The 13,693-nt window shown below is 40.8% G+C and overlaps 1 protein-coding gene across 1 annotated transcript in view; it reads left to right on the top strand.

Annotated features, from left to right (window-relative positions):
* ADAMTS12 (ADAM metallopeptidase with thrombospondin type 1 motif 12) overlaps positions 1-13,693 on the top strand; it is a 574,502-nt gene that overhangs the window by 494,717 nt on the left and 66,092 nt on the right. The window contains exons 19-20 of the mRNA XM_075847593.1: positions 4,573-4,783; positions 5,151-6,233. Of these exons, the coding sequence (XP_075703708.1) occupies positions 4,573-4,783; positions 5,151-6,233 (1,294 nt within the window). The remainder of the gene's footprint in view (positions 1-4,572; positions 4,784-5,150; positions 6,234-13,693) is intronic.

Genomic DNA, 13,693 nt, shown 5'->3' with positions numbered 1-13,693 from the left:
AGCAACAGGTGTCACCTGGAGCAAGAACAAATGGTGTGTTTCTGCAGTAAAATATCACAATTGAAGAAATATTTAGTAGCAGTTTAAGAAAATTTAGTAGGATTGAAATACCATCATCATTTTATTTATTACATTTTTTTTTTAATTTGTAAAAATCTTTCCTCGGCTTGATTGGAGGCACACATGATTTCTTTACTATACCTATACCGATGACAGCAGTTGCTGTATCCTTTGAAAAGCCATATACTTAGTGCCAAGGACGCTACATCTTTATAGTAGTCGGAGCTTTGATTTTGTTATTGTATCCCCTGCATAGACATAGAGGTAAAATATACTTTGTAGTCAATTAATAATACAGTATGCAGTAAGCTCCTCAGCTCCCTCTAGTGGTGACTGCAGGCAGTCAGAATGTTAACATTTAAAGGGCTTGTCTCATCAATGTTGATCAGGTGATTGCCATTGATCCGGCTTTTTAGCCCCCGGCAATCAGCTGTTTACTGGCCACTGAGGCATTACATGGTGACCGTTCAAGTGAATGGCCGAAAAAAGTCACGCATAGACGGGCTGTGCCAGCCAAAGTTGGAGCAGCTCTTGTTTCTGACTCATAGTGGGGGTCCCAAGCAGGGCATATGATGTCCTAAAAGGGCATATGGACAGGGGTTGTATGTTACTAACCCCCATTGTAAAAACTATATGCTGGCACTATCTCTGTGAAGCAGACACCCCTTTCCGACAGTCTGTCCATAGGCACAAGCCGTCTGTGCCTAATTGAAAATCTTCCATGTGGGTTTATGCAGGTTTAGCGGTTGCCTACTTGACAAAGTCATTTCTGCTACATCCATTGTTTACATAAAGTATATGACAAACACATTTGCTTCATTAATATTCTATAACCTCTCAGGCTTATTTATTCATGGAGTATTTAATTGTGTCTGTTGTTTTTGCATACAAGAACAAGCAATGCAGCAATGTAACACGTCTACCCGTCTGTCACATCACACGAACTCTCATTCTCTTTTTTGGCAAGGCATCAGAAAATTTGAAAGAGAATAAGAGAGCTGCAATTGTTAGGACGAGTGTTGTATGGAGACACTTTAATCATTTATATAATGTCAGTTTAAAAAGTTTACAAAGAAAAGTTTTGCAGAACTGGCACTGTGCCACCTCTCTCATCGACCTATAACACATCCAAAGCTAATTACTATCTATCTATCTATCTATCTATCTATCTATCTATCTATCTATCTATCTATCTATCTATCTATCTATCTCATATCTATCTATCTATCTATCTATCTATCTATCTATCTATCTATCTATCTATCTATCTATCTATCTATCTATCTATCTATCTATCTATCTATCTATCTATCTATCTATCTATCTATCTATCTATCTATCTATCTATCTATCTATCTCTCCCTCTCTCTCTCTCTCTATCTATCTATTACAAATTATCTATCATATTACACCAATTTATCACACATAAATCCACTTTCTAAAAATGGCAAGCAAGACATTAGGTTTTTAAACATTGCTTCATCTTTTGATTTGCATTACCCAAAACATTTCCAAATTAGTGCAAAAACAGGAATCTGCCACAAGACTAAACTATCTAAATTATAGTACTATATAGATTTTTGAGTACAGATAAATGTGTTGATGAATTTGTACAAGGACCTGAACAAGTTAAATGAGTTGTCTGGTCTAGAAAATACATTTTTAAATACCCTATTAAGGAATTCTGAGTTAATAGAGGGAAGGGGGAGTCCCAAGTCAAGAGCCTAATCTATTAGCCACAGTAGAGAGGGGCCATAGACTCTCTTGCTCTGGAGGACCTACCATCACACAGGTAGCCCATTGTCTTCAATTGGAACTATGTCATTCTTCATTTCTCCTATGGTGGCGCTGCAGGAAAATCGAACACTTTGTGAATTTTCACAATAATTTACAGCCGATTGCTGGGGAACCCAGCAGCGGGACTCTCTTTGATCAGCTTTTCTCCAGAAGACCCTTCTAATAAAAAGATATTCGCCAATATGGACAACCTCTTTAAGAAGTGGCTAAATATTTTATTCCAATTTCTATGATTTGGCTAATGATAAGTGCACTCCTCAACCCACTAATGAAGATATTAAGACTTTTTTGGACTCTCTTTCTCTACCTACTTTTCCCTCGTCCCAGCTTGAGTCTTTAAATTGACCCCATTACTATAGGGGAGATAAGTAAAGCTATTAAATCTGCCAATAAAAAATCCAATGGCCCTGATGGCCTTCCAAATGAGCATCTGAAGAAGTTCCATCCTATACTGCTCCACTGGTTGTGTAAAATCTTTAATTTGACAGCTTCAACTCATGGATTTCAGAGGGAAATGTTGGAAGCATTACCAAAGCCAAGTAAAACCCCGGAACAACCAGGGAATTTTCTATTAATTTAATTTCTAAACTGCGATCATAAGTTTATTGCCAAAATACTTCCACTAGGATCAATGAAATACTGCCATCTCTTATTCATAGAGATCAAGTGGTAAACGTCCTCGAGTGAAGAAATACTCTCTGTACCACCCATTTCCCTAGGTGATTTGGGCATGCTGAATATACGTTCCAACTATCTTTTTTTGGCTTTAGCCCAAGTGAGAACTTGGTGTTTGGATATGGACCCTCCACTGTGGAGAGACATTGAGTCTCACTTCTGTTTAGAGTCCTCTTTGAAGGCTTGTTTATGGAGAGGCCTAGTGTCTAAGATAGCGCAATTCCCAGCAGCACATTTACAATCTATCTCTTCCACTAAAAATGTGGAACAAGGGATCCCTATTTAGATATTACGATCCTCCGGTGGGCTAGTCTGATGCTGTGTACACTAGTGTTAATTGTGCAGTAATGCTTTCACGGCCGTGGTCGCAGACCGCTGCCGTTCCTTACCTTGCGACGGCCGTGACCACAGACCTTTGACATCCCGCCAGCGTCTCCATCCTCGGAGATGCCAGCACTCGCCCTGCTCTGAGTGTTAAGGTGCGTGCACGCACTTGGTCCCTGCCTTAAAGGGCCAGCGCTCACACATGTTAATTTTAGAATGGCCTCTTCCGTAGGTGTGGGAGCATTACTATGCCAAAAGAACTTGAGAGCCGAGATGGTGGCTTCTTCTCAAAAATATTCTCCCAAGCAGAACGCAACTATTCCATCGGGGATCGGAAATTGCTGCCCGTCAAGTTTGCCTTAGAGGAGTGGATACACTTGCTGGAGGGTTCTATCCATCCTATTATTATCTATACAGTCCACAAGAACCTCACATCTACAGTTGGCTCAACGCTTAAATCCACGCCAAGCCAGATGGTCATTGTCCTTTGCCCGATTTCAGTTTTTGCTTCACTTCCGTCCTGCAGGCAAGAATGTGAAGACTGATGCCCTGTCTCGCTCCTTCGAAACCAATGACTCTGAGGAGACTTATAGCGATGGCGCTGTTCCTGGCCGTTTAACTAGTTAAATACCACGGTCAATAGCAACCACGACATTTATAGGGGTCTTCCCATAAATGTCACATAGGTGCGGGTCCCACCTCCGGGACCCGCACCTATCTCTAGAACGGCGCCCCATAAACCCCGTTCTAGCTTACTCACTCTGCTGCCTCCCGCCACTTCCTGGTTAGGTGGTCAGGAGTTACGGAAACAGCCGACTGCTCGCTGAGCTACGCTATTTCCGTAACCCCCACAGAAGTGAATGGGAGTTACGTTAACAGCGTAGCACCGCAAGCTACTCTGTTTCCGGAACTCGGTAGCTCCGAAAACAGCGTACATAGTCGAGTTACGAAAACAGCGTAACTCGCTGAGCTACGCTGTTTTCGGAACTCTCATTGAACTGAATAGTAGTTACGGAAACAGCGTAGCTCGCATGCTACGCTGCTTCTGTAACTGCCATTCACTACTATGGGAATTACGGAAACAGATAAGCTCAGCGAGTTATGCTATTTCCGTAACTCATCCATGTATTGCAGTGTATTGTACCAGCGATCTAATGATCGCTGGTTCGAGTCCCCTAGGGGAACTAATAAAATGTGTAGAAAAAAAAAGTTAGATACATTTTCAGGAGCATAAAAAAATATTAAAAGTTAAAAAAAACAACTTTTCACATTTTTCCCCAAGCACAATGTAAACAAATTTAAAAAAAAAGGAATGAAATAAAAAGTGATAAAAAAATCGTATATACCAAAAAATGGCTCTCAGAATGTGGTGAAACAGAACAAATTATTTTTTTTAACAAATAGTTTTTGCTTTGTAAAAGTAGTAAAATATGAATTTTTTTTCCTATTTTCTGCTGTCTAAAACCTGGGTGCGTCTTATAGTCAGGTGCGTCTTATAGTTAGAAAAATATGGTATATCTGTACTGAACCACATGATAGGCCTGGAATGAGTCGCGATGCCTTTTTATTGTACCATTTGAAGAAAAAAAAAAAGAAATAGCTTAATAGAACGTTTCACAGAAGAAGATCACTTATAATCTGTAATTAGTAACTTTTCTTCTAGCATGAAATTAGGTTACAGGAAGTCTCAATTAAAATAGTACAATCTGTTTTTAGGTGGTGGATTGGGGAATGGCAGCAATGCTCAGCTACTTGTGGCCCAACTGGAGAGAAGAAGAGAACGGTTCTATGCATCAAAACACTGGGAACAGATGAACAAGCTCTCTCTTCTGAGGACTGCCACCATCTCACCAAACCTAAAAGCTATATATCATGTAACAGAGATATTTCATGTCCATCCGACTGGTCAGTGAGCAACTGGACTGAGGTAAACTACTGTGTTGGTCTATAATGTAACTTAACTCTTATGTTATTTATGGAACACTAGGATACTCTCTAGACACCAGACCCTCTAAATAAATACAGATCCTCTAGAATAATACAGACCTCAGACCAGAATCGCAGATACTTACATCTCCCCGTTTCTGCAGTCAATGTTGTTGTCCGGGAGTGAAAAGGACTGCAGGGATGGGGAGAAGTGAGTATATATTAAAAAGGACATGGGACCTGGGAGTTTTATACTGTGTATTTTTTTTAGACAGTTGTGAATGTTACTTTAACCTCTATACATACAAGATTTCTCTATTGCGTATGGTATACATGTTTACAATTATTTGTTTTCCTTTACATTTCAGTGTTCTGTCACATGTGGAGGTGGCGTACGAACCCGTAATGTGACATGTGCAAAATATAACAATGAATCATGTGACCCATCCAAGAAACCCTACTCAAAAGCCCTATGTGGACTTCAGCAGTGCTCACTTCAGAAAAGACCAGCACAACTTCCATTCAAATATAAGAATCTCAAAACAACCATCAAAATATATCCTAAGATCACAGATGGACCTAAGAAGCGTTTCTATCTACTAAAAAAGATTCCCAGTGTTCCTTCATCTACTAAAGCTCCTAAGAAAAGTTTGGAAACCACAGAGACATCTACTACAGCTTCACAGTTCCCTTCGGTGAACTCTGTAGAAGATGACTTTCAAATCTATAACATCCCAAATTCCACCCACTTTAATGTGGTCTACAAATATAATTTTGTTCTTGTGTCCAGTAACAAAAAAAAAGTTAGCGCAAATTTGACCAAAGATCCCTCAAACAACAAAGAATTTAACGAGAGCCTAATAATAAAGAATGAAAATGTAACACAAAGAGACATTCACATGGTCTTCAATGCCACCAGCTCTCCACCCAACTCTACTCAAGTCCCATATGTAACACCAAGGTATGACTTTCTAACTCAAGACCCAGAAACCCAAACAGACTTTGAGGATAGTGTCCTCCCAACCGGGGAACCAGATATCTACTATGATGCTGAAAATAATAATATCATCGAGTCTAGAAGTAAGAGACACAAGGGTAGGGTCAAGGTTCACCAGGAGAACCACACTACCGTAACAGACCACACGGAATTATCAACTCCAGTTACGATTATAACAGAAATCTCAAGATCTCCCATCCCGGTGTCAATTATTGAAAGCTCACCCGAAAGTAGTTCATATGAGGACTTTAATGAGCAGGACCCAGAAGTGATAGACTTGGCCAACCATGATCAGCTGCCATCACCCGGCCTAAATATATCTCAGGATTTGTCTCCAGACATAAATAAGATGTATAACAGAAGTATACTGAACACAACAGCAAGCAAAAACAATACAGAGACATCTAGAAATAAGACAAGCCCCATTTACTGGATAGTGGGGAACTGGAGTGAGGTAAGAAACGGCTCGGATTGGAGATTTCTCCCATTGCCATCCCACCACGAGTCATCACGTGGGCATAACCGCTGTGCCCCAGTGATTACAGCACAGTAAATTTATGGCGCTCAGCTCTAAGTACAGGTTCCCTGTGTTATAGATTTCCCATTTTGGTGGAGTATCCCTTTAAATATGCAGTTAACAGCTAAATACACATAAACCATATAAAATGTTATACCTGATAAAGCATACAATACTTGTGTCCTTTGCTGTAAACTTTCATATAAGCTTTTAAATAATTTTCCAATTTATTCCTCATGTCCCTGCTGGTTTTTATCTGGTACTCTCATCATTATTTCCCTTCGCTAGCAGGGGATAGGGCAGGTGTTACGTTTTCAGGACAAATTGTTCAACAGAAATAAATTTCTTGTAGCACATTAGAAATATAAATATGTTGCGGATCAGAAGCAGAGGCGACGTCCAATTCTGCTGCCTGCTTTTACGCGGGTTGTAAAGGGCAAATAAGCAGAATCTAACATATAGATAGATAGATAGATAGATAGATAGATAGATAGATAGATAGATAGATAGATAGATAGATAGATAGATAGATAGATAGATAGATAGATAGATAGATAGATAGATAGATAGGATTAACATTTGGTTCATAACAAGCAAAATTAAAAAATTCTGGGTCCATTCTTCGGAAAATACGAAAAGTAATTTACATATTTTACTATAGTGTTCATCTTAATAGTTTATCATATATGTATATGACTAAACTTACCTTTATCCAGCAAAGAATTGCAATATCACGTACATTTCGCCAGTTTGCCACTTCCTTCTGTGTGCACCCTTGATACCTGGAATAACTGTCCATCAGTCTCTGACGTTGACTGGTAGAATTTTTTTTACTCCCCTCCTTCATGGAGAATTTTTTTTATTTTTGTGATGTCTGAGGGGTTTCAATAATGCACAGCGGCTTTCACATCCCCCAACAGCATTTTGATGTGATTTTGACATGGACTGTGATGTGGTCATTCAAGGACCATCCGTTTCTGTTTTTCCAGCCATTTTTTGGTGGAATTATTGGTATACCAGTCATTGCCATTTTACAAGATCCATTATCGTCAGACAGATGGTCTCACATTATCATCCTTCAGCATATTGTGTTCTGCTCTCGGGTTGATCTTGCTGGGAAGGCCGGATTTTGGCTGTTGTCTAAAATGTTCTCCACTTGTAGATAATCTTCCAAATAGGGGAATGGTTGTTGACAGTTCTTTGGTGACCTTTAAAAATGTTTACTTTCAGATCCATACAGATCTTAGAAATGATCTAAGTTCGGTTAAAAGGTAGTAATTAAAGTTTTAAAAAGCTTTTGACATGTCATAGTGACCTGTCAGAAGTTTTAATGGTTGGGGGTCCGAGCACTGAGACCCCACCATACGCTGAAATGAAGCGGCAGAAGTGAGCGTTGTGCCGCTTTGTTTCTGATCGGCTTTCCTCGGAAGCAAGTGACGTTCGGACTCATAGACTTTCTATTGAGCCTGTATACCGCTCGGTCCCCCACCGATCAAAACTTTGGACATGTCTTTATGATATGTCAAACTTTTTATAAAAGTTTACTTATCCTTTAAGTAGAACCGCGGGTGCACCAGGCATTTCATGAGTAATATGGCAGCCTGAAAGCAGCTTTACTCTTTATAGTGTTTGTCACCATTCAAATGCATTTATCTTCATAACTACTATAATACTACAACCCATAGGCAAAAACAAGGACCTGCAAAGCTAGAATTTCACAACTAACTGCTCTGTAAACAGCTTTTATCTTATGTTTTGCAATGGTTTGTCCAGATTCCCGAACTTGTCAAGCTTCAGAATATAATTAAACTTTTCACATTTTCATGCATGAAGATAAGTTGAACAGCAGGTTTTTGGCAAATATACATAAAAAAGTAATTAACCTAGTAAATCAAAGTGGTTTATCCTTTAAATAGAGTCTAGGGGAAGTCTTCTTTACTGCCTAAGCAGGACACTTATTATCCATCTCCCATAATTCATGTTCATTAGATGTAAAATTGAAATTAAAGAGGATATATGACTAGAAAACAAATTTTCATATACTCTATTAGGAAATCTCAGTTAGTAGAGGGAGGCTCCACTTTCAGGAACACTACACAGAACATCTCTCTAGCTGGAGGACCCCACGTGTCAGCACATTAATAGACAGCCCTTTGATTTCATGGGTAACTGTGTATTACTTAATTTCCCTTGTGGTGGCACTGCAAAGAAATTGAACACTTGCTGTTCTGCCACAGATCACAGGTGATCGCTGCAGGTCACAGCAAAGAACTTTTTTAAAGTAGAATTCTTACTCGTGTTCCCCCAATGAAATAAACCGACCGCTGTTTACATGAGTTAAAATAAAACATTATGGCACCTTTTCTTATTTTTATAACCTCTTGTTTCTTTGGGATATCTGGCTCCTGGACACAGCCGTAATATGTCTCTGGGAATGTTGCCTTTAGGGAGTTATCTTGGCTAGAATAGCCTCAAGTGTAGAGACTATGAGAAAAATGTTACATTTTTTTATACATATATATATATATATATATATATATATATATATTTATTTATATATACGAGTGGCTATGGCTGTGTGAAAGAAAGCAGGGTATTTGCAGCTCTGTATCAGAAAAATAGAGCACCAACCCAGATAAAAAGTTATAAAATGAAAGTATATATTTACCTTTCCACCCTAAACCCCCTCTACTGGCCCCTTCACATTCCCAAACCAACGGGAATATTACATGTTAAAGGGATTGTCTGGGATGTATTTTTTTTTATTTAGCCCTTGACATTCAGGGTTCTATCAGGATTTAGGCATGGATTTCAGAATAATTTATACCTCATTCACACGCTCAGGATTTAAAACCTGTAGTATGTTTATTCCTGCTGCAGATTCCATGCTAAAAAACAGAGGATTAGCTCAGTCGAATTACAATGTGGCTAATCCATATGTGGATCCACTTGCCAATAAACGTCAGAAATGCATGCCGGATTAGCCTAAGGCGACATGATTGTGTGAACATAGCCTAAGAGGGATTTTCAAAATAGTGTTTATTAAAAAAAAAAATTTAGTCCCTCTAGGGGACTTAAACAAGTGATCGTTCGATCGCTTGCACAATGCAAAGCAATACTTATGTATTGCAGTGCACTGTGCTTTTTTCGTTCTACTTTTAAGCCCTGGCTCTGGCAGAGCTTAATAAGCATACTGACAAGGCAGACCTACAGGCATTCATTGGGCCCCCGGCTGTCATGGCAACCCATTGGCACCAAGGGACGGGATCATGTTGCGGGAGCAGGAGGGCTATAAGATAACCGCTATTGACTGCGGCCCCTGAGTGGTTGGATGGACGGGATCGGAGTTCTCTCCTATCCTGGGCCATTAGAGCAGGGTGTCAGCTGCACGTTACAGCTGATACATGCAGAGTATAAAGTAATATAAACCCCGCTACATCCTCCCCCTATGACGTACATATTCAGTGCTTGGCCGTAAATGGGTTAAAGAAGCACTATGGCAAATTTTTTCATCCCTCCCCTTCTCTGTTTGGAAATTTGATGAAGTGCCAGGTAGTTTGAAGTATTGGATTACCTGCTGCTTCATTTCACGGGAAGCCGCTCCATTCTGGACCGTCGTTGCGTCACGTGATCTTTATTCTGACTCCATGAATCCTACAGCGTCTGCTGTAGAGGCAGAAGTCAGTCTCTCGATGCATGTCTAAGAAAGTCTTGATGGTGAGTCTAACCTCGGGTACCTACAGCAGACGCTGTAGAATTTGTTGGTGAGAGTCGAGTTCATGTAACCCAATGGCGGCCCGGAATGGAATGGCTAATGGTAAAATAAAAGAGGTAAGCCAATACACCGGACCACCTTGCACTTCATCACGTTTTAAAATGCAGTGAGCTGAAAAAAAATAGCCGGAGTGTTTCTTTAATGTAGATGAGAGACAAGCTATATGTCTATATTTAACTCATGTGGGTGTAGCGTCCCCAAAGTGAATATCCAAAATGTTTATTTTTTTATTAACGTCAATTACAGTATCACCACTGTTTTTTTTAACTATTTCTAACCCTTTAAATTTCAGCCCTTTGGGTGATCTATGATGTGCCTTTTTAAAATGTGCAGAGACACTGTGTGTCTCCAGCCCTATTTCTTTATTTTTTAATCTTGTTTTATTGAAACTAAGATAAGACTAAGTAGAAATCCGGTACAGTAAGCAAATTAGTTCTTCCAAGAAAATGGAATAGACAACAACAACAAAGTTCGACAGCATGTCAAAGTGCAAATAAAGAGTTTGGTACAAAACAATCAGTATGTTACAAGATGAAATATCATAATAAATGCTAGAAAAATCCACTGATATGTCACGAGATGAGCGAACTTATGAAAAGTTTGGTTCGGCTAGTTCGCCGAATTTCACGAAAAAGTACGATTCGGACCGAACTAGTTCTGACCGAATCTGTAATTTCCGTGCGCCGAGCATGGTACTGTCCAGGGTGCTGAAAGAGTTAATGGGCTGCACTAACTCTTTCAGCAACCTTGACAGTACATGCTCGGCGCACGGAAAATACCATTTTAATGTAATAAAAAAAAAAAAAAATACGTTCATACTTACATTCCTCCTGTCCGGCCTCCAGAGATGACGTTTCATCCATGTCGCCGCTCGCTGCAGCCAATCACAGGCTGTAGTGGCGGTCACGCACGTCACGTGACCGCCTCTGCAGCCAATCACAGGCTGCCACGGCCTCTGCAGCCAATCACAGGCTGCCGCGGCCTCTGCAGCCAATCACAGGCTGCCGCGGCCTCTGCAGCCAATCACAGGCTGCCGCGACCTCTGCAGCCAATCACAGGCTGCAGCGGCCTCTGCAGCCAATCACACGCTCCTCTCCTGAAATATTCTGTGCTTCTGTGAACTCTGCTCTTACCATTACGTAGCTCTCAGTCTGTTACCTCTCCTCCACTCCTGTCCTCAATAACACCTTCACATGATTGGCAAGTCACCACCCCGCACAAGATCCGCTTGCTCATCTCCTGAAATACTCTGTGCTGCCTTAAACTCTGTGGACAGGTCAGGATCCTGTTTCTTTTAAATGTTGCTGGGGAACCCTCTCGATCCACTATATAAGGCTGCGCCTCCATCCTCTTCTGCCCCAGTCACTTATTCCCAAGCACTGTAGCGCAGCCTTATATAGTGGATCGAGCGGGTTCCCCAGCAACATTTAAAAGAAACAGGATCCTGACCTGTCCACAGAGTTTAAGGCAGCACAGAGTATTTCAGGAGATGAGCACGGCCGGCCACGGGCAGCCGGTCGTTTTTCCGAGCCGTGCTCCCATTATAAAGTATAGGAGCACGGCCCGTAAAATAAAAAAATAGAACATGTTCTATCTTTTTAACGGCACGGGCACCTTCCCGTGAGAAAACGGGAAGCTACCCGTGGCTAACAGAAGTCTATGGGCCCGCTATTTCGGGTCGTGATTACGACCCGTAATAACGGGTGTTTTTACGGTCGTGTGCATGAGGCCCCGTAATGACGGGTGGCTACATGTGTGCACCCGTCATTACGTCAGCGTTGCTAGTCAGTAAATAGTCACTGTCCAGGGTGCTGAAAGAGTTAACTGATCGGCAGTAACTGTTTCAGTACCCTGGACAGTGAATTCCGATCAGAATATAGAGTAACCTATAAAAAAAAAAGACGTTCATACTTACCGAGAACTTTCTGCTTCCTCCAGTCCGGTCTCCCGGCCTTTGCCTTGGTGACGCGTCCCTCTCGACATCCGGCCCGACATTCCTGGATGACGTTACAGTCCATGTGATCGCTGCAGCCAATCACAGGCTGCCACAGCCTCTGCAGCCAATCACAGGCTGCAGCGGCCTCTGCAGCCAATCACAGACTGCCGCGTCAGGAAAGAAGGTCAGACTGGAGGAAGAAGAGGGACTCGTCACCAAGACAACGACCGGGTACGTATGAAATGCTTTTTATTTTATTTTTAATCAGCAGCCTCTTTTCTCTATCAGTTATTGATAGAGACAAGTGGCTGCCGATTTGTATAATATTTTTGACCGGGTTCGGTCAAAACGTGTTCGGACCGAAACCGGGTTCGTTTGTCCCGGTACGCTCATCTCTAGTCACGAGTCTACAGAACAAAGTGCATATGCTATAGGCAAATAAAACAATACATAGGGGTAATAAGGTTGCAGTGCGGCGGTCACAGAGTGTTCAAGGCTAAATGGAAGTATGTTTAATACAAAAAGTTAATTTAACCAATAGGTAATTTTCTGATAAGTCCCTCTAAAGATGAGACAAAGATTATATAGTTCACGCAACACGATAAGATTCAATTTTTTTTTAATACTGTAAGCTGCGAACTTTAGAAGACAATACTTTGGAAATTCTCTACTTCTAAAATATAATAGAGTTCTCAAGGTCTCAAAACTATTATAAACTGCAGGACAAATTCACAAGAAATAGCAGAGGTGAGAATGAGTGAGGAGCGAGTTCATCGGACTAGATACAAAGTTGCTGCCGGCTTTGACACATCTAATCAGAGAGGCGTTTTCTGGCTTTTTTTCGTTTCAAAAGGTATTATTGGTATAAAAGGTCAAAATAGGAAGCATACAAACAAAAAAATTTAACAATCCCCACGCAGGGGGATAGAATGGAGATTAGTTATTACTAAAAAGGGGCAATGGTATGGAGGAAATGGGTGGGGAGGGACATAGGAAGGAGCAATATACATGAATATTCAAAAATAAAACAAAAACAAGAGCCAAGCCATGATATCAACATCCACAAGTAGTCACTTAATTCCAGAAAGAACAAAGCATCCTTATATCCATAGAGTACATTACATCTGTATAGAAAGGTATTAAAACAAAATGTTTACAAAGTAATGGTATATTGGAAATCAGGTGCATGTGAGGAGGAAAGCCATGGGTAACAGACCGTACAATAGAGTTCAAATGAGTCTGTTCTCATAGCCTCTAACTCATATATAGCTATACGATTAATTCTGCCAATAAAAGCAGAAAAATTCAAACCTACAGGATGCCGCTGTGAAGCTATGTATATGTGAGCTGCTAGTAATATGTATTGGGCAAGCTTAAATTTGGAGTTGAGCATCTAGGGAGGGATAGACCCCAATAAACATATGGGTAAGCGTTTTGGGACTCTAAACTGACATATGTCAGAGATTAAAGTACAGACTTCTATCCATAATATTGAGACTCGGGGGCAGGACAACCATGTATGATACATAGTACCCTCAGAAGCACGGCCTCTAAAACAATCGGCAGGAACCCTAGAATAAAAGGTGTGGAGGCACACTGGGACATAATATGCTCTATGCGGAAGTTTTGTCGATGTCTCAACCAGGGAGACCTGCCAACTACCCTTGCTTATCGTGTCACAGCACT

The sequence above is a fragment of the Rhinoderma darwinii genome, chromosome 1 (assembly GCF_050947455.1).
Source record: "Rhinoderma darwinii isolate aRhiDar2 chromosome 1, aRhiDar2.hap1, whole genome shotgun sequence".
Lineage (NCBI taxonomy): Eukaryota > Metazoa > Chordata > Amphibia > Anura > Rhinodermatidae > Rhinoderma > Rhinoderma darwinii.
The sequence above is the reverse complement of the archived record's forward strand: the minus strand, read 5'-3'. Positions and strand labels throughout refer to the sequence as shown.